Source organism: Uloborus diversus, chromosome 4 (assembly GCF_026930045.1).
Source record: "Uloborus diversus isolate 005 chromosome 4, Udiv.v.3.1, whole genome shotgun sequence".
Classification (NCBI taxonomy): Eukaryota; Metazoa; Arthropoda; class Arachnida; order Araneae; family Uloboridae; genus Uloborus; species Uloborus diversus.
The window spans coordinates 148,200,604-148,222,489 of record NC_072734.1 but is presented as its reverse complement, the minus strand read 5'-3'; the positions used below and the strand labels follow the sequence as shown (position 1 = coordinate 148,222,489).

Sequence of the window (21,886 nt, the reverse complement as noted above, 5' to 3'; positions counted from 1 at the left end):
GTGGGTATCGTGTGGCTATTTCACTGTATTGGTGTTCGTTGTAACAAGATTTCACTGTATTATAGTATTTATTATTGCAAGCAAATACAAAACAGCTTGTTACAGCACTCATGGACCAGTTTCGCACGATGATATGAACTCACCAGTCTGTATTAGATATAACAAATGCCAAAGAAATTTCAAAGAAGCTAAATGTATTTCCACAATTATAAGCTAAAAACATTTCAACACACATACTTCCCACTACTAGGGTGGAGATATACTCAGCTTCTGTATGAGCTAGTTTTTGCTTCAGCTGTGTTATAGCTATTCCAAACTGAGGCAAACAAATAAGGGAGAAATTGCGGTTTCTAAATGCTGTAGGAAGCGGTTCAGTATTTGCTCACATTTCTGCTTTAGCTCCGGTTATTTAAAACTGTAAAACATGATTTGTTGATGAGAGTTTCCGTACAATTTGGTTGAATGTCCGTACTACTATACCACAAAAATAACTGTATAGCTGATGACAGTAACTATATTAAAATACAATAAATATAGTAAGAACGTATGTTTCGGTAGATTAACAGTGTATCAAAGGGAAATCTTTTAATTTGTTTTTTTTTCTCTTTCAGAGTTTACATCCACTACTACGTACAAGTCAAGTATCTCTAAGCTCGAATGCAGACACAGATTTCCGCTACAGTAGTATTTATACCACAGTGGGGATTTTTAAGGGACGTATGGTAGCTATAAAGCGATTGAGAAAGAAGAATGTTGATATTACTCGTAAAATGAAGAAAGAGCTTAAACTAGTAAGCAATTACTTTTTATTAATTTACTTTGCCTTTTTCCCCCGCTTCTTTTAATTGTTTAAAAATTTCAATGCCACAAAAAATATCTAAAAAAAAACATAAAAAATTGAAATGTTTATTCAAGCTCAAGTACTTGAAACGGCAGTTAAACGTAGAACTCCAAACAAATCCCATGTTACACAGAATAGTCCAATCAATTGATTCGTGTAACTTTTTTTACATCGGTTGCTTTTTAATCAAATATTCTCGTTACCTAAATTTTTAAAAGATAAAATATGTTCCTTAGAGAATTCTGAGTTTTTAGGCACCCATCTTCATCCTTAACTTGCTGTCGTTCTTGAAAAAAGTGAATTGCATACAAACATCTATTTTTATTTCTCAAAAAAAAAGGGGGAGCGGAATACGGGTAGATAAAATCATGAAAGCAAAAACATATTGTTAATACAGTAAAAATATAAAAGAATATATTCATTTTTTAAATGACTGAGGAAAATAAAGGAGCGATAGTTTGTTTGTCTTTACCATAGCCGAGTGCTATATGATCCATTCAAGAGTTTTTATGGAATTATCCCCGTTCAAAAATATTTACTTTGCTTGTAATATCATTTTCTTTGAAAGAGATCAATGACATACGTTTTACGAGTTAAATCATGTTTTTGAAATTAAAAAGAACAGGATATTTTTTGGATTAATTAAGCTGCTTAAGTTTTTTCTAAGTGGAAATAAGTTCATTGAAATTCCTGTCACAAAAGAGGTATTGAATCGGAGAAATTTTATAATGATGTATTTTTTTATCTTAAATGTGGTGCATAAAAAGGATTTTTGAATAGGTCCTTTTAAGATTGTTCTTCAGCAAGTCAAATATGCGAGGTTTTATAAATTCAAAGTTTTTTTTTCCTAAGAAACATGCAATGCATGAATTATTTTTTTCCTAAAATCTCGAAAAAAACAGACATTATGTTTCTACAGTTTGCTTGCCTTTTTTTTCCTCTAGCATTAAGAAAAAAAATTTGATTTTTTTTTTGTTATTAAATGTTTTTCAGTTAAATACTCCAACCGTATTAAATTTAATGTATTGAAACTTCTTACAGAAATTTCTAGTTTTATTACATATGGTTAGCTATATGTATACATGTTTTCGGAAAATCCTAAATTTCAATTCAGACAGTGAGAAGCAAAGCGATGTAAGTGGCAAAATTAAAAATTTGGAGTTAACGAGTACAAATAGTAATGGTACTTCTCCTCTGTCTTAGGGCAAGAGAAAGTACTAGTAGCCCAGGTCTTGGGGCTAGAGATGGTACTAGTCCTGGTAGTTGCTGCTGTACAGCATGATTTAGAAAACAAATTTAATGAAAGCCTACCTAGGATGTTACCTTTAAACTCGTTTTACTCAAAACTTGAAAGAGTCCACTTACATTCCTTTGTTTCTCACTGCCACAATTGTTATTTCGGATTACTTTGGCATTCTTTTGATAAAAAGTGAAAAGTTTAATGAAATAAATGAGGTTTGTTAAAAGGTTTAGTGATGGTGTGAAAGCATTTTTAATGCATAATATAGAAAATAAATTGCAGCAAAAATGTGTAGATTTTTTAAAATTATTCATATTTAAGTTGCTGTATTCCAATGGACTATAGTTATTTAGATGATGTTTAATATTTAGCACAAAGCAGCATATGATATTTTTTTTACTATTCAAAGGCCTGGCCTTAGACCTTAAGAAGTATTATATAACCGACGGTTTGAGCTTTACTTGCATTTATATTTTAATCGAATTCAAATATAAGCGATTTTTGGTAGAGGGAAAAGTTAGTTTCGCGTCTCTAACATGCTACTGCCCCCGTGCCAAATAAAAAACTAAATAATAATAATTACATAGTTGATTGTTACTAAATTTATAAATTGATTTTAGGACTGTAAAAATCTTATTCGTTCACGTGACATACATATTAATCTTTACAGTATATCTTCAGCGATGAGTGTAACACGCTTCACTTGTCCAGCGATGAATAATACCCAACTATATGATGTGCGCGTTTTCACTTGTCAACACTTTCTGGATGGGAAACATTATGTGAGATCTCATCTCAGACATGTCATAATAGCAATAAATCTATAGCTATAAATGTGGCGTGTTGTGAAACAATAGTTCTGTGCGCTAGCGGAACCTGAATATATCTTGTGGATATTCTTCAACCACCATGGTACCCTTCACCGGTTAAGCTAGAAATGGCAGGTACGAAGGTATCATTGGTTTAAAATAAAAATAAAAATAAATAATCATTACATCTAAATGGTGGATGACACTCTCAGAAATCTCCTCACCTATCATTTGCTTGGTTTATCGGTTGTAAATGGTCAGAAAAAGGGTGAAAAGAGGGTATCTGAAAAATTTCATTTAAACATAATAGAAGGCATGGTGAACTCAAGAATAATGTTCATCAGTTACAAATTTCGCCTCCTCAGAACATAAAATACACTGGATTGTTAAGTTTTTTACACCGAACCAATATGTATTTATTAACGTGACAATATTACGACAAGGGAAATGTTATAAAAACATTAATAAATATTAAACAAAATGTGTATCTACATGTTATTAATTTCCGCCATAAACCTTAAAGAGTAAATATTGTACTTGAAAAATGTACAGAGAGAAATAAGAAGGTTTATTCAATTTGTTACATAATTGTTTAACTGATAATGACACTAAAATGTTGTGAGTAGTAGCCTGTGCATCATTCCTATGAAAGAAAAGAGATGAAGTGGAAGTGCAGTCAAATAGACAAAGATCGGGAGAATGTAGTTCCTCACAGAAGCAGTTGTGGAATTGAAAGACTATCTATGTACGGGAAAAATTACTGTATTAGAATAAGAATTATGAATTAAAACTGCATTTGACTGGTTGACTGCATCAGTCCTTTCCATCAGAGTCTCAGGTACTGTGAATAGAGCCAAATTGGATGCGTAGACTGCCTTATTAGTGTGAAATAGGAAGAGCTTTGTGTTTTACTTTAATAATACATTTTACTGTTTAATCGTTGAACAACTGTGCAATAAGCACAATAATGTGCACTAAATAAGTAGAAAATGGTGTTCAGGAAAATTAATTTTAAAAAAAGGTTTCTTGTTTAAAATTATTTCTAACTTTCATATTAATATTTATGTTTAAAAGAAATCTTGCAGTGCTAGCAAATGTAAAAACTAGATTAATAAAAATCTTTTGCGCTTTCAAGTTGGTAAACTTTTGTTTTTGGTATTACAGTTACAAAAACTTATTGTTTTATAGATTTAATTTATCATTTTTGAAAGCAGAACGCATAACTTCCTGTTTTTTTCCCTTAATTTTCGTCTCTAAAACACCTACGCGATTGTTACGAGTTAGAATGTTGTGTAACATTATCACGTAATTGTTTCGTGTTTAAGAGACAAATTTCCTCGTAAGATATCCCGGGGTATTCAAGTGAATGAATATTATACCTAATGACGCTTCAAAATATGTATGACTCATTTATTCTGGAATATTTTAATTTGAACTAACAAGAACGTCTGACACGAGCACAAAACTTCACAAAGGAAGAACAAACTGAGATCAGAATTAATGACGTCCGAAAGATATGTTTCTTGAAGGAATTAAGTTGAAATTTAAGATACAGTTATTACAGTCATTAAAGCTCGAAAGCATATATTCGCAAATATAATTAAATGCATTTCCTCTTTGTAAGCTCAAATGTATGATTTTAATCGATATTAGAATGAATTGTAAAACTGTTATATTTGAGCTTTAACCAAGTAACGTGTTTTTTTTTGTATCTTTAATCCAGTAACGTGTTTTTGTTTTTTGATTTTTTGTACACAATTTTTTTTTTTTAAATAGTGTCTCAGTTAAAAAGAAAAAAAGGATAATTCTAGGTTTCAGTTTTTGTAGATGATATTCTGTTTTAACTAGCATTTTATTGCATTGGTCAAATGTGAATTTAGTAGTTTTTTAACAATCACGAAAGTCAGATAACGACACGAAATCAGATGATGGCATATTATGCCAAGCTTAGTTTCATACGATCTAATACGTACATCTCCATTAACGTGTTGCCTTTTAACTGTACCCACTATTAAGGGCTTTAAGACTCTTCAATGCACACTAATCAAAGGTGATCTGAAAGAGTGATACATTTATCCCATGGCTGATGACGGATTCAATGGATTTACGTAATAGAACACATCCATTTCGGATAAGATGGGAATTAATTCCTTCTGATTTATTCTAATTCCATCATAACTTCTGAATCATGCTTTGATTCTAAGGATGTTTAAATATTAGTCTAGTATATTACTCAAGAAGCTTGTGCGTAAGATAGTTGCTCTTCGCAAGTAGGTCCCATATTTCAAGTTGACCAATAGCCAAAATTTTCACGGTTGGATCATACCAGCCGAGTAAGGAAATGTGAAAGTAGTGGATCACCTGCACATCTGTGAAAATTATAGTAATCTACAACAAGTGTTAAAAGTTAGAATAAATAGGAGCATAGGAATTGAGGATGTTTAAAATATTACGCAAGGAAGGTGTTAATATTGCCATCTTTTTTGGATTACGTTGTGAAAATATCTTTGTACCGGTTTTCTAGAATATGGAACACGTTTTGGTTTCTAGAGACGAAAATCTAGGCTAATAACGGATATTATTGTAAACCTTCGCCATTTCCCTCTCAGGAATGGTTGGTAAAGTTTGGATTGAGTCGTGATAGTCAACAGGTAAGTTTGTGCTGACGAATGCTGCACCTGTACGTATTCACGCAACCATCTCATTCAAAGGATCATTTTCTCCTCACAAAATATCCCATTCGGTATAAATACCGGTGTCTGCGTGATTGACGTCAAACTCTCTCACGACTTTCTGGTTGAGTACTGAATTTTTTGCACTAATGAAGAAGCTCCATTGTAGCCTTAAAAAAGTTATATTCTGCATTTTCTTGAGAATTTGTGTTTTATTTACGTGGATTTTTCAATTTAATCAGCACATATGTATACATTAGATATCTTTTTGTGTTACTCGTGTCATACTCTGTATTTGTACGTTATGCAGACGCCTTTCGGAACTTACGTGTCTTTATTGTATCAGAGCTCTTTATCGGCTTGCGTCATGCTCAAAATAATTCTTTTGTTCAAGATTATTTGTGTAGAAGAAAGTAACTAATATGACTAATTATTAGTCAATGCTTCTGTTAAAATACATATCAAACATTTTAGTTTTTTAAACAAAATTCCCAATATTGTTTTGGAACAAATTCTGTAACATTGTGTTTTTATTTATAGATGCGAGATTTGCGTCATGACAACTTGAATCCTTTTATTGGTGCTTGCGTTGAATGCCCTAACATATGCATCGTTACTGAATACTGTTCCAGAGGAAGTCTAAAGGTATGTAAAATGCCTTTTTCGTTTTTAATGGCTGATTGTAGCAATTTTAAAGCGCAAATTGCCGCCTCATAATCGAAAAAAACCTATGCAGCAGACATTTTGGTTAATTAACATGCAACATCTTAGGTGCAGATTTCGTTTCATAAACGTTTAGAAACGGTTTTTATCATTATGACAACTACATTAGAACGTCGATGAAAAATTTGTATGTGCTACTTTGGATATGTATTAATTACATACAAAGAAAAAAAAATCAGAAAAAGCCCCTAATCTTTTATATAAGCTTGGTGTCTGATTGTATGCATATTATTTCGCATATTTAACGAGAACTAGGGTACTAAATAATGACACTGATAAACTGTAATCAGATGATTTTTAATGATTATTGGTTCGTAGCTATTAAACAACTAAAGTGAAAAGTAGGAAAAAAAATATCGTCCGGTAATCTCAGTATTATCACACTGCTTAAAATGTATTTTTAAAAGAAATGCTGTTTCCAAGCACCGTCACATTATCCAAGATTAGCTGCAGAAAAAAACATTACTTTAACACTGGAATCACGGGACGGGCCATATTTACCCTAAGCAAGCTTTTTTTCTGCTAACTGCTCCTTTGTATTATCATAAAAAGTTTAATCCTTCCTTGACTTTTCCTAAATTATCGTGCTGTTTAATAATATAAAGCTTTTACGAATATTGATTATTTTTAAACCCAAACTTAAGGGTTATACCTAAAAGTAAGGACATGTGCCATTTTGACTCTCTTGAGAAAAAAAGTAATGGAAATACATTTACTAATACTGAAACACAGCAGAACCTAAAAAAAAAATGCCTCTTAGAATATAGCATTGCAAGAACTTAAGCATTTATAATGTTTTTGGACAAAAGCATCAGTCGTGAGAGCATTAATTGCTAGTTTCTGAAATGCAAATGAAACAGCGCTCGTTATTTCGGTGGTTCTTAAACTTTTTTTTAAAATCATTCAATATACATCCTTAAAATCTCTGCATCATTTTAATACGGTAATTAGCCCGCATTATCCGGCATGCCAGAAAAAAGCGAGGTTGACCAGCATACCGGGATATCCAAATTTTCCAGCATGCCGGATAATTTGAGGCTCATTTTGCATTAAAAGAAAAGTAAATTTCCCTATTCAGTTCCCATCAGAAGGCAAGCCACTTTTAAGAAAAAAATAATGAAAATAAAATAAAATCCCGAAGGTAACCTTCTTTGGAATAAAATGTGTATTGCATATTATATGTGCTTGTTATTTATGTTAGGTCATTTTATAATGGATTTAATTATATGCCAATAAAGTAAACAACTCAGAAGAAATCATCACTACTGCAATTTGTTTCATATTTTTTTTAAAGAAATTGTTTTAAGTTCCTTTTAGAGAGGTAAGTTTAATTTTTATTTATTGAATAGCTATGATAAATTCTTTAGCACTGGTTTAGGGGCGATACCTTACTGCTTAAATGTTTGCTTACTTATATTTAATTTGATTTTGATAAAATTATTCGTTATTAAACAATATTGTTCCAGTTAAAATTACGAATGACATTGATAGTAAATATTTTTTTAAAACTAAAACTGTTTATTAATATTACTAAGATATGTTTTGAACTTACATTCATATTTAAGCTGAACATATATATATATATATATATATATATATTTTTTGTACTATTATTTTTTTCTCCTAACCTCGATTTTTCCGGCATGCCGGAAAGGACCAAGAGAATGTTATTGAAAATCTGGTAACCTCCGAATTTCACAGCATGTCGGATAATGCGGGGCAATACAGTAAATTGCATTTATTCTAGCTATGTTTATTTTGAATTAATTTTTACAAATATACAACATTATGCAGAGAACAATGCAGATTTTTTCTCAGGGGTCAAAATGACACGTGCCATATTTTTTAGGTATTTGAAGATCGTCGTAATTCTAATGTTAAAATATGATAAATACAAGAGTGTAACAAGTAACGTAGCCTTTCATTATAAATTCCTAAATTTTAATTAGAAATATAGACACGCATACCAATTGTAAATGCGTTAATCAAAGTTCTCAGCTTCCGGTCTCTAAATTCTTTCTAACACAGAGGGAAATGCAGGTTCATATTTAGAATTCGTCAAATTTAATTAATCATAAAGAAAAAAAAATCTACATTTCTAAGATGTATTATTCGTACCTTAGTACTTTATATTTCAAACATCGAAAGCCATTAGATGAGTTTATATCGAATTTAGTGATGATCAATAGGCAATATAAGGAAATAAAGAAAACTAATGCTTAACTATTTGTATGTGTCCGTTAATGGGTTCTTTGTTATCTGTAATTTGACGATTCATTTTTAAGTTGCTAAATTTGTAGCTTTAGGTTAACTGATTTATTTTTGAGTTTTCTGGGAAGAAACATAATGCCTTCATTGGATATAGATTTCTCTTTAAAAAGTGAATTATCTTGCTGAAACATCCTCCCAAATGTTTCAAAATATTTAATGCTAAACTATACTTTTAAATTGAAAAGTGCAATACTATTTTCCTACCTTACCGCTACAGAACAAAACAAATTGAAAACATTTTCATACTGCCTCTTAGGTACAGAGTTCAACTTTTAGGTATAAACTAGCTGTGTCGCCCGACTTTGCACGGTCTACCTTGAAAATAAAAGTTGAGTCAAGCGAGACATGTTTCAACAACCAGGCTTGAAAAAAAAAAATCAGTGAAATTGTGCGCAGAATGCGGAGAAATAACCAAAAAGTAAACATTTTAATTCCCCCGATTACAAGAAAAGCCTTTAAAACAAAAGCCAGAATTTTGCTTGTTCATATTCAAGAAAAAAATGGCAACAGATATTTTTTCTCTATAATTTTCTTCAAGCTAAAAATTTTAATAGAAGCATTGTCTCGGAAAGTTGAGATGAAGCACTGAAAAAATAATTTGAATGGGAGAAAGCCTTCGAAAAAACCAAGGATTTTAAGTGGAAATCTAAGTGTGATAATTAATGCTTTTTAATTGATATCTTCGAAAAGTATTATCGGAGGATTATGTTTCATAGCCAAACTTAAAGACGGGAAAATTACGAATTTATCGATACCTGGTTCGATAATCAGTTCATTTGCGTTCGGGAGAAGTAACTTGGACATACATACATATTTACATACATAGATACATACGCTCCGTATATAACAATATAAAATAAATAAGTTCGCTAAAGGCAAGCTTTATTTTATTTATTTATTTATTTATTTATTTACTTTGGTTTATTTGCGTAGCTTGACAATAAAATAGTACTGTCTTTTAACAACTACTATGCAAAACTCTAAATTGCAACTTGATTAAAAATATTAAGAAAATTACACAACTGTGAATTTACACGTGTTATTATTTGTACATGTTAAGCCAGGGATTTCAAACTTACGGCCTGCAAACAGATTTATTCCGACCCGCAAGAAGCTTACTAAGAGTAAAAGACATTTTTTTGAATACTAATGTACCCTTTTAGCATTTAAAAAAAAAATAAACTAAGCCTAAAATGTTTTTTAAAAAATAGTGCATAATAAATAAATGAAAAAGTGGGTGCCTGCAGGTGGCTAGTGCTGACTAGACCACCTCAACAAAAGCATTGTTAAATTGTTGCCTCACGACACTTTAAAAAGTGTACAATGTGATCCTTGCGTAAAAACGCCCGGAGACCCCTTCAGTTATACTTTTCTCGTAATATTTCACTTAACAAGAAGTTCCGTCCAAAACTAGTCGAGTCTGCTTTACCGTATACCAATATCGACTTTCTAGTATCTAATCGATCTTCTCCAAATTAGCTATGACTGCAAAGTACAGGGTTAGCATAATTTATATTTCATAATCTATTACACTTACCACTAGTAATGATACATAAAAATAAAGATAAACTGTCCAAGTTTTTTGAACGTAAGTAGCTACATAAACGTGCACATTCCGCACTTGCGCAGGCAGAAATTCCTTTCAGAAGTAATTTTTTGGCCACAGTAGACCTTACACGTGTATTCACTACTGTATTAGGATTGTCAACAATATTAAAATCCTCTGGGGGGGGAGGGGGGTTGTTTACCCCAAACTCCCTTCTTCGCAACGTCACTGACGTTCCGCAACAATGGATTGGCCCAGGGTGTGATGATGATTTGCCCTTTATGCGTTGGCCAGCCAAATAGCCAAACCTAACCCCATGTGATTTTGTTTTATGGGGTTTCGTCAAAGACAAAGTTTATACACCACCATTGCCTACAACATTGCAAGATCTGAAAGATTGCATATGTGTAATTGCAGCACATTTTAAACAACGCATATATTATACTCTCTTCCATTAAAAAAAAGAAAAAAAAACTTCGTTCGCTTTAAAACATAACAATAAGGAAAAACTAAAAATAAAGAGCTCATAAAATCCAATTCATCTACCATTGCGAAAAATTGATAGTGAAGCACCTCAAAAGATATAAATGTGTATCGCGTTACGAAAGGCGCACACATCGAACATTTGAGAGCGACAAAAAAAAAAAAAAAAAAAAAAAAACTTTCACAGTTTATCTTTTTTTTTCTGTATCATTTATAGTGCTGAGTGTAATAGTTTATAGACTATAAATTTTAAAAACCGAGATATTCTTTTATGTCAATCTTGTATATCAAATATACCTTTTCAACATGTTGAGCTAATTTCTAGAAAACAAAATGCATCGTTCATTTGCTGAAATAGTTGTAATAGACGTAAAAAGAAAAAGAACGAGCAAATAAAGTTGTAGCACATTTTAAACAATGCATCTATTATACTCTTTTCCATTAAAAAAAAAAAAACCTTGATTTGTTTTAAAAAAAAGAACAATAAGGAAAAATAAAAAACAAAAAGCTCATAAAATTCATCTTATTTACCTTAAAGAAAAAAAAAACGTTTGTTAAGGTCTTTGTTCCGTGCAAGAATAAAGTATCTCGTTGCGAAAAATAATTATAAAAATAAGCAAACTTAATTAAAAAAATAAATAAAAACTAATAAAATGTTCATTTGAAGAAATACTTTTCATGGTACTCATATATACACTTACTTCAATTATCAAAAAAAGAAAAAGTATCATGCTCAACCTTTATGCTAAAAGAGAAATTAATGCGAATACCACTTTATTTGAAGTTGCCATAAATGAAAACTTAAGAATGAAAATAAAGCGTATCATATAAATAACCACTTTTTCAGAGTAAAAACTATGGCTTTGGCGTTGTTCTTATTTTGGGTAAATGTATTTGGCTCGGGAATCGATGGTTTCCAATTTTTCCTCTGAGTCTGAATTTCTGCCAAAGCAACGTTGTCAGAGTCAGAGTCGCATTGTCCGAATGGTGTTGGGACGTCCGAGTCGGAGTCAACGGCCCTGAAATTTTAGGAGTCGGAATCGGGAGTTAGTCATTTCCCTTCGATCCCGCAGCCCTAGTAGAAACTTTTGCTCTTTGATTTAACTTTATTATGATTCCGTCGTATATGTACCCAGAATCTGTTTAGTTTTCTCACTTTTTTGGTACAAAAAAATCGTGTTGTCCTTAATGATAAAATATTTTGAATTTTTCGAACAAAAACCTTAAAATAACTGTTCAAGATTGAACGAAAAAATGTTCAAATCACGGATATCTTTAGAACAAAAATGAAATGTTCATTTAATTAGGACTGTTCATTCAAAAGTTATGAGGGGGAGGGGGCAGACATACAGACTGACAGACACACATGTTCCCCATCTCAAAATCCTCATTTCCATTTTTAATGTATCGACGTTATTTTATTATATATTTAATTTTGACTTTTTAAATTTTATTTTCAGCGTTATTTTTAAGATGCATTAAGCACTTTCATGATTTTTTTTTTGCTTATTTCTAATACTTTATAAAGAAAGTATAATAAGAAGAAAATAACTAATACTGCCAAACTCTAAAAAGTTTAAAAAGACTAAGTGTTAAGCTAAAAACTTTTTTTTTTTGACACATTGCATTTTGAAAGATTTTTTAAATAACATTGTCTTTTCGAAACAGCTATTATTTTCTTCTTGACAAATTGAAATTAAATCTTTTGTAAAAATTAAATCAATAAAAAATACTTATTTTAACTGTACTTTTTGTGCGTTATTATTTGCTTTTCCATTTCAATTTGCATTTTCATCACTTTAGCAAGTGTACTTTTCAAAAAAAAAAAAAAAAAAAAACTGCGGGACAATATATTAGCATGAAAACTAATTTTGTAAGTAAGTTTGAACATTTGGAAGAAAAGATTTGAAACTGCTTAAACGGTAAAACTGTTTGCTCCAGTAATTGTCAAAACAAGTATGTTACGTTTTAAGAAGGTGTACGTGCTTCTTGGAATGTTTGCGTTATGCAACAAGGGTGAAATGCGCACATAATTCAGGAAAGTATTTCGCCTTGAGGAAGATGTGATTTCAAGATTCAGATGTATTTTTAGGAAGAAAACAAATTTTAAATTTTGACTTAATGAATCAAACGAAAATTTTAAGCATTTGAACCAGTGAAACTTAGTAAGAGTAATCTTTCAAATCAATATTATGCTTTTTCTCTCTTTCTTTATTACGTTTTTCATCGAATACTTATACGTAATTTTAATTGTATAAATGTTTGTAGAAATTTAAACTGAAAGATTTCTTCACAGAAGAATGAACAAGAAAGAGATTAAACACTTGAGGCTTAAAACAATTATTGTAATGAAAACGTTGAAAATTATAAGTATATAAACCGCTTTACTGATCCGATGAAGATGCAATTTGAATTACGGAAAACTCAAATGATGCACTTAGCATGTATTAAATAAAAGTTTAAAAAAAGAAAAACACCGATAGATACCGTTTTATATATAAACTCATTTAATATAGTATACATTTAAAATATTTTTAAGGAAATATCCAGAAAGTGCAGGCACTTTAATGGTTCTCATACAGCAGTCATACCAACACCCAAATTAAAATTATTTCAGGCCATGATCTTCGAGTTTTACCAGACTCATTCTGGTCAGAGGTAGATAATATGATTCTCCAAATAGGGAATACTTCATTTCCATGAATAAATAAATATTTTTTGGCATCCACCATGATCCAAATAATCCGCGGCAGCTCTAAAGGTATTTTTCTTTCGTAAACTCTATTCCTAAAATGCAACTGAACTTTCAAAGTTTTTTATCGTAGTTCTGAGTAGTGCACTGCAGAAATTCATTTTTGGGAATATAGTTACCTACTCTATAAAGTCAGTATATTTTTCCTTCGGTTTGAATTTCTGAAGTTCAATTTTTGAGAAATACACGTACATTTTCTTATTTTAGCGGAAACCATACCTTCATTCTTACAAGAAGTACATCATAAGCATATAATAAATAAATAAAATAAATAAAAATAAATAAGCAAAACTCATTTTTTAAAAGAGCAATATTATGCGCTGCATTTTTCATCGCACATTGAACTCTAAACACTATATTTCTTGCAAGATATAGACGAACTATTTTTTTTTCTGTTTTTTTTTTTCAGGATATTTTAGAAAATGAAGATGTAAAGTTGGATAATATGTTCAATGCATCACTTATAGGAGACATTGTTAGGGTAAGTACCAAGTGAGTATCATAAGAAAAATATTTTAGTTCTGTAAGTGAATGTAGTAGTTTATTTTAGAGGAATTCATACAGATACTAGTAATGCTTTGTTGCTCAGTATCCATCATTTTAAATGTGACTAAAACATGATCATTAAAACAAAGTCAATTCTTAAAATTTTACTGACAAACATCAAGATAAACGATTTTCATACATAGAGGCAATTTTATGCAATGAGTAAGCATAATTGAAGTCTACTTTCGGAACGCGGTAAAAAAAAATAAATAAATAAAACATAAATTATTAATTTAAAAAAAACATAGATGTTTCGAAGGACTTCAAATTTGAACTAAATATTATGGCCTTGGAGCAACAGCAAGATATGAGAAAATGTCATCCTGCTATATAACATCTTACTGTTGCTCTGATGCGACGTTAGATATGAAGAAGGAGGAACTGTGTCGAAAGGGAAAAAATCTAATTTTATGAGTATTTTAATGAAGTATCGCGCTATACTTGTGGGAAACTTTTACAAGAACTGCGCAGCGCCTTCCTTCCTCACGTGTATTCAGTTCAAATGTGAAGTAATTCTGACCAAAATTCTTTTTCAACAGTATTTTGAAGGTGAAACTTTTAAACTCCCAGTAAATGACTAATATAATTAGGTAAACTTGGGATGACTAGTTAAAGACGCACGTTGACCTCGTATCAATATTGTTTTTAAATATTGATCTGGTGATGCTGTCAGTCCAGCCAATTGTATTAGGGAGACCGGAAGGAATGTCGCTTTTTTTCCCAGCCTTTTTTTTTTTTTAGGTTTTTATTTTTAATCCGCAATGTAATTTCTCTCGTTATTAACAGCCTACTGCCATTTTCCACAAGCAAGCCACATTTTCAAGGTGTTGTCTCATAGAAAGTGCTTCCGAGATCGGAAGAAAGGGAAATCAGTTGGTGCAACTTATGACGAAAGCATTTCCACCATTATCAGCAGAAAAAGAGGGAATCTGAAACATGATAATGTATGATCACACTGTTTAAGGCAAAATCCTTTAAAATTAATGAGCTATGATTAGTTGCTTCAACCACAATACTCACCAGACACTCCGCCATTTTATTTAATATTAGTCCGATCTACATGTGACAAAAACCTGAAAAATGTGCCCGGTATCCAAAATGCTCTCTCATTGTATATTTTTTAAAAGCGATCAGTTTTCTTGTACACAGCATGGCATACATTACTTTTCGGTCCCTTATATATTAAGCCCAGCCTTACACGCATCGCAATATTTAAAAAAAAAAAAAAAAAAAAAAAAAAAAAAAAACATCCCAGTTTTCCTTAGGTGTTTGAATTTCATCGCTTAAATATAATCATTCTTCATTGAGTATTTTTTTTTATTTAATTGACGAATAATCAAATTGTAAGCTGTAACATTTTTTCATTCGTTGTCTATGATGATCTAGTACATCTATGGATATCTATGGATATCTATGTCGTACATCAGATGAAAAATGTAACAGTTTTTTTCTAATTAATTCGAGTAAAACTTGGATTTTTTTTACTACCGATTGGAAAATTAGAAGTTTTTTTGCAGAAAAAAAGTCATCCATAGTTCAAGTAATATAAGATAATACATAATTCCAGTACTAAATGTTTACAATACCTGATATTTTAATACAATTTATATTTTTAAAGGGTATGAGTTATCTACATGACAGTGCTTTACGTTCGCATGGAAACTTGAAATCCTCCAAGTGCCTAGTTGACAGCCGATGGGTAGGTTAAAATTGCGGATTTTAGTCTGCACGAGCTAAAAGCTGGATCTACTCCTGACGATGACTCTTCAGATTTCGAAAAGCAGTGCTACAGTAAGTACCTTTTAGTGTCGTATGTATTTTTTTAATGGTTTTTTAGTTTTCATAATTTCTGAGACACTTTTCCGCACCCTCTGAAATATGGCAACTACAGAAAATGGCATTTATTAACTTTAAAAAACGATGATGTTTTTACTGTTCAGCACAAAGGTATTTATTTATCTTAATGATGTTTATGTTAGCTTCTGATAACTTAAAAGCAAAAAAAAAAAAAAAGCACTAAAAGGAACGTATAAAATAAATATTACTTTTTATTTTCGACGAACCATTTCAGGAAAGTTTCTCACCGAGATTCTAGACATGTTGGCAGTGATCAGCATTGGTATCCAAGCTGAGTTCCATTGTCATGTTGATATTAAAGTCAGTATTTTATTTTTTGTCGGTAAATTTCCCATTAAATTGCGATACATTGCCAAGTTTGGAGATAAAACAATGGACACTAGGTCAGCTACCTATTATAGCTCTCTTACCATAGGTCATCGCTTATTCATAATGTTTTCTATTTGCATTACGAAGAATGCGAGTTGGAAAAAAATTAGTTTTCAAGAAAAAACAGGAAAAATCCGTTTGGGATATGCAATTGCAAACCAGGAATTGAGTTTCTCAAATAGACACTACACAAAATCTACATACAAGACCTAAACTTTTCTACAGCAAGCTGTTTTTGATTTGTGAGAGATACATACATGCTAATATAAATACGGGCCATGACATCATTTATGGGCTCACACCTTTCTAAACTAGTCAAAATGAGCACGGGGATCGTCGAAATGTGCAGTGTGTCCAAATAGTCCTTGATACATTTTAAAAATTCACACGAAAGCAACAAATTGTCATATCAATTTGCGAATTGTGCCCTAATACTTTTCAGGTTCAATGATATTTTATGACATCCTAAAAAAAGGGAAAAAAGAAAAGAAAAAAGTGTTCTGTCTATTACGTAACACAGGTTTAACAAAATAATGTTTTTTCTTTGGTTCCCAGAGATTGAGAACTGGTTTTATTTACTTTTAGAACTCTGATTCAAAATATGAAATTATTTTTCTCTAGCAGCTCTACTTTCTCAGATAAGTGCTGCCGTTGTAACAAAAATGTGCAGTTTTAACTCCATTTTCTTACTTCTGAAGCCAATATAAGCTTCTAAATCAAGGATTGCTTCCAGTTTATTTTCCCCTATTGTCAGTCTGCAGTTCAGTTAAGTTCGGGAAAATTCACTACATGAAGTGAATATCTTCCAAGTTTAGTAACAATGCTTCAACAATTAATATCCGTAGTTATGGTCTTGTTTTGCATAGATTCACTTCGAGTGATCTGTGACGAGTTGGATTTCTGAATATAATAGTTTCAGGGCCCGATTAATATAGGGAGAAGACGATAAAAAAAATTTTTAGGGGCGTCTGAGCGTCAAAACCTTTCAATCATAAGCATTAATGGAGAATCAGGAGTGGTCGTTTTAGGAGTGTTGAGGTGCTGAACCACTCATCCAAAATATTTGTTGGTAGATAGAGCATCACACACATGTGTTTTTCCTTTTCTTGAATAAAATACTACAATTTCTTCTTGGGCCCCTTAACAATCGTGGATCTATGGCCAGCAGCCTAATTTGACGGTTTGGAAATTGACTTCTGCTTTGTTTGTGTATTACAAAAGGAATGAAATTCCATGCATTGTTTCTTATTTGATCTATGAATGTAACTTAAACCCTGCGAAAATGCTGATGTCATTTTTGAGCTCAAGGCACCAAATTCTTACGAAATCAGTTCCAAATACCTGGGCACCCAAATAACTCTCCCCTGTGTGATCTCTATCTTTACAATAAGATAAAAACGAACGTCATGACAGGTGATTAGTCCTGTTAATAAAAGAGAACTCCCTTTAAATACCAGAATTCAATGTGTCTACCGTTTGTGGTCATAGGATCAACTTGTGGACCGTTCAGATGTTGTTTCGATCAACATATGGCGCTCAAATTGAACTCTGGTAATGAAAGGGTCGGATGTATATTTTGATTGCACATACGACAAATAAGAGTGTCTTTTTAATAAAAACAATAATTCAATTACTTCATACAGGGAAGTTAAACTATGTGTTACGAGATCACATGCCAGAATTGATCATACTATTTCTCTCAGATTTTCCTTATTTGTTTCCAAATCGTTTCTTAAGTCAAGAGATTCCATCTCCACCACGAGTGATGGCACATTGTCTTCAAATATTACAATGCTTTCCTAAAGAACGAGAGTTCCTCTATGGATAAAATGGTTTTCTAATGCACCTTCTAAAAACTTCAGTATGTATAGTCTGCATTATGACTACTCTTGGGGGTAAATTCATTTTTTAAATAAATCTTTTGTTTAAAATCGAACAGCTGTTTTTTTAAAGTAACTCGATAGTATGATAGAGGATTCCTTATTCCTCTAAGGAATCCAGTATGATAGAGGAAAAGGTGAAAATATGGGCACCCTCTTTTGTTTTTTATTAAAAGTTACTTTTAATTCGGAAAATTCTAGAGTTTTGTCTTTCCTTAACAACTATGGCAAGTATCATATGTGCGAGAAGGGGGAACAATGATTGATATCAAAGAATTCAGTTCAAAAATCGGCAAATTAACAAAAAGCTTTGAAAACAGCAACCAGAAAAAAAAAGTTTGTAAGCCTTCATAAATGTCACCAAATAATAATCAAACTATGCAAAATCTTAGAGAATTAATTTATTACATTGAAAAACTATATTTACGGAAACCTCAAACATACCTGGCGCTTTCAGCCCCGCACTATCTAAATGTGACCACATTTGGCAGAATTAGACTGGTACGATAGTAGGACACCCATTTCACCCACACCTCTTCCCGAGTGCCTTAAAGGAATTTTCCATCCCGAAAGATGCAAATTGCATCGCTTGAGAAATAGTTTTTGTTGTTTAAAGAAATATGTGGTATAGTTGTGGGCAGTCTTAAAATGGGAGCCCATATTTACAGCAACTACACTTAAGAAAAATAGCCATCCTCACGTGTTACGTAAAAGCGTCCCTGACTAAAGGTGTGCTTCAAAAAGTAGCTTAAGATCTTTGCTTACCGGATGTCATTGTGAAATTGTATTTAATTAAACGTAAGAACATGACAAGAAAACGATTTCATACACCTCTAAAAGGTTTGCAGTCTAAAAAAAAAACGTCAATTTTCACAAAAACTCAAGCACTACTTGAAATAATGTTTCCAACTGTTTTATTAGTAAATGTGATCATGTACAGTTCTCACCGCCAGTTTTTCAGTACCCCCCCTTAGCAACTAGGGAGGAGTACTCATATTTACACCTGTTCCCTATTTTAAGCCATTTTCTTTGTAATTGTTTTCATTTTCTTAATTAGTATATTGCACTTAGGTTTATGTCGTCAATATTTACAAGAGCATACAAACATTCAATTTTAGAATATCTAGGGTCCATCATGTCATTGCACAAATAACAATTACCAGTGTGTTCGACACTGAAAATTTAAACAAAATAAATAGAGAAAAAACAATTTGGAGAAATACAGAGCAATAAAAGTATTTGCATTGTAACAAAAATAACGTGTAAGACCGATAAATAGCAATTATTTGGAAATTTGTTTTGCTATGTGTGCTATTTTAAAACTTGATTTAAAGTTTTTCAACATTCAAAACAATGTTAAAAAAATGTTTATTATATTGGGATTACGGATAACAAAGATCATTAAAATTCTCATTAAAATGGTCATTAAAAGCATATCAATTTAACATTTGAGAATGTTAGGTAAACTTAGATAGGAAAGAAGCAAATGAGCCAAGATTTGCTTAATTATAAATGTAATTTATTTTATATTTATATCTAAAGCTGACATATAATAAATAATATTCATACTACTTAGGGAAAAATATTTGCATTTAAATTTTGTATGTTGTGGTCGTGTCAAAACTTATTTATATATGTATCTTATAAGCACTTGGATCCAAAGTCTCATCGCTTATGTAATCACCATTACAAAAGTCTGCTTTTTCAGAAAAACATAATCAAAGAGCAAAAAAAAAAAAAAAAAATGCAAATAATTTTTAAAGTCTTGCTTACAAACATTTTATTTGTTAATAAATGTATGTATATTTATTTTTTTCCATCATTAAGATTTCTCTCCGGACATTTGCCAAGAATTAAATTGAGCCAAAGAATTTCTCGAGGCAATCGTGAGCGAAAACATTTTAAATGTCAATTAACTTTCATTGCTAGTTTAATTAAACTGCATATCTCACACAAAAGATGACAAATGTCAACCTTCTCTTAGTTATTGCCTCCAAATTGAATCAGTGCCAGAGTGTGTTTAGTTTTTTTTAAAAATTATTATTGTTTTTCCAAATTTAATCTAAACTGTAGCAATACTTCTAGATATTTAGCAATAAAAATTAGCATAAAATTGCACCAACCCCATTAACGATATTGGCGGCAGAATTAATTCAGCTGTTGCACTCTGTTTGGTCTTCCTATGAACCAATTTTTGGTTTAATACATTTATTATTTCTTGAGATATGGCAGTCACGAACAACAACAAGCTGCATTTAAAGCTCAACCCTTTGAGATAATGACACCAAACTAAATCAGCTCCTATACCCTCTTAATGGCCATATCTGCACCTCAGAGTCAGATTAACAAAAGTCCAAAAATTGCGATTTTCCGTTTATTAGTGCATTGAACTCGTATGTGGAATACTATTCCGCTTTGCGTCATGTGAACGCAATCTAATACAAAAATCCGTTTTAATAACTTACAGGTGTTAAAATAAGTGCGAGTTGAATCCTTTAAATGCACCGAGTGACTAAAATTGTGATTACGTGATCTACGTTAGTCTGCCTATGAGAAACAGATGTATGGATCTATTTTTACTTGCGTCCGTTACATCCTAATATATAAAAGTCCCCGCATATACGGAGAAAATGCTCGATTGCTTCCACTCTTCTTGGAAGAATTCGTTCCATAAACTAAAGGACATCGATTCAGATAAGGGCACATGTGCGTTCTAAATAAGTTGGATTACACGCAGTAGTTTTCGCGCGAAAGCACCTGCAAAAGATAGAACATTCGTGCACAAACGTACAGACATGAATGTTTCAAAGAAGATTAAAAATTTGCCCAATACTCCTAAAAACATGCAATTCCCGTATAGCAATTTCACGAATCCAATACTTTCTTCTGTATAATAGGTATCGAAGAAAATAAACAGAATGATATAGTTGTGCAAAAAAAGAAAAAAAATGAAGAAAAGTCCCTAAAATAAGAAAAATGGTTAAGAAATACAGTGTGTCCGAAAAGTACTTGTCCCATTTTAAAAAATAATATAAAAGGAAAAAAAAGTGCAGTATGATAATGCAGTTTCCACCAAATAGATCACAGGCTCATTGATTTTTTATGTATTTATAAAAAAAAAAGAAAAAAAAATTGTGTTTGAAGATAACCGTCACAGCCAGCATGAACAACGGAACAGTTTGTGCTACTTAGGGTATTTGTCCTTGCACAGTTTGATATAAATAAAAAAAAAAGTAAAAAAAAAAAAAAAAAACATGAACCCTTGAAGTAATGTTATGGACATGGAAAGAACTTGAGTTCGTTAAAATGTGGTGTTTGATCAGCAAACGGGGCACTCTTTGAAATTAGGCTATGAAGGGTAATGATTTCTGTTTAATCGAAGAATTAAACTCCTCATATTGTATTCAGTAAATTACCGCCCGTTAGCCAGGGCTAAAGCAGAAATACGTGAAATACCCCCCCCCTCCCCCCAGCTCAGTCATTTCCAGCCGAGGACTGCAGTTTCGTGCTTATTAGCACTTATCAGCCCGGCATAGGAAAGTGAGTGAGCTGGAGATGGAAAACCCTCTAAGGAAGCCAAGAGTGCGAAACAAACTGGTAGCTAATATAGAAATAGCAGACCAGACGAGCCAGCTCAGTCACTTTCCTATGCCGGGCTGATGAGTGCTAATAAGCATGAAACTGCAGTCCTCGGCTGGAAATGACTGAGCTGGCGGTGTATTTCACGTATTCCTCATATTGTGTTTGATTTTCTTATTGGGAATGTTTACTCACATTTTTTTCTTTCCTTTTTTTTTCTCGGTATCATAAAAATTGTTGAGCCTGTGAAGTATTATGGCATAAACCGCATATTCATACAAGAATTTGTTAGTTTTTCGATGAATTTTGGAAATGCCT

At 31.8% G+C, this 21,886-nt stretch overlaps 1 protein-coding gene across 1 annotated transcript in view; it reads left to right on the top strand.

Moving 5' to 3' along the window:
- Positions 1 to 17,937, top strand: part of LOC129220911 (guanylate cyclase 32E-like) — an 86,239-nt gene extending 68,302 nt beyond the window's left edge. Inside the window, 6 exon segments of the mRNA XM_054855345.1 lie at positions 612 to 791; positions 6,103 to 6,207; positions 13,747 to 13,818; positions 15,502 to 15,585; positions 15,587 to 15,674; positions 17,813 to 17,937. Of these exon segments, the coding sequence (XP_054711320.1) occupies positions 612 to 791; positions 6,103 to 6,207; positions 13,747 to 13,818; positions 15,502 to 15,585; positions 15,587 to 15,674; positions 17,813 to 17,937 (654 nt within the window).
- Positions 17,938 to 21,886: the final 3,949 nt, after the last annotated feature.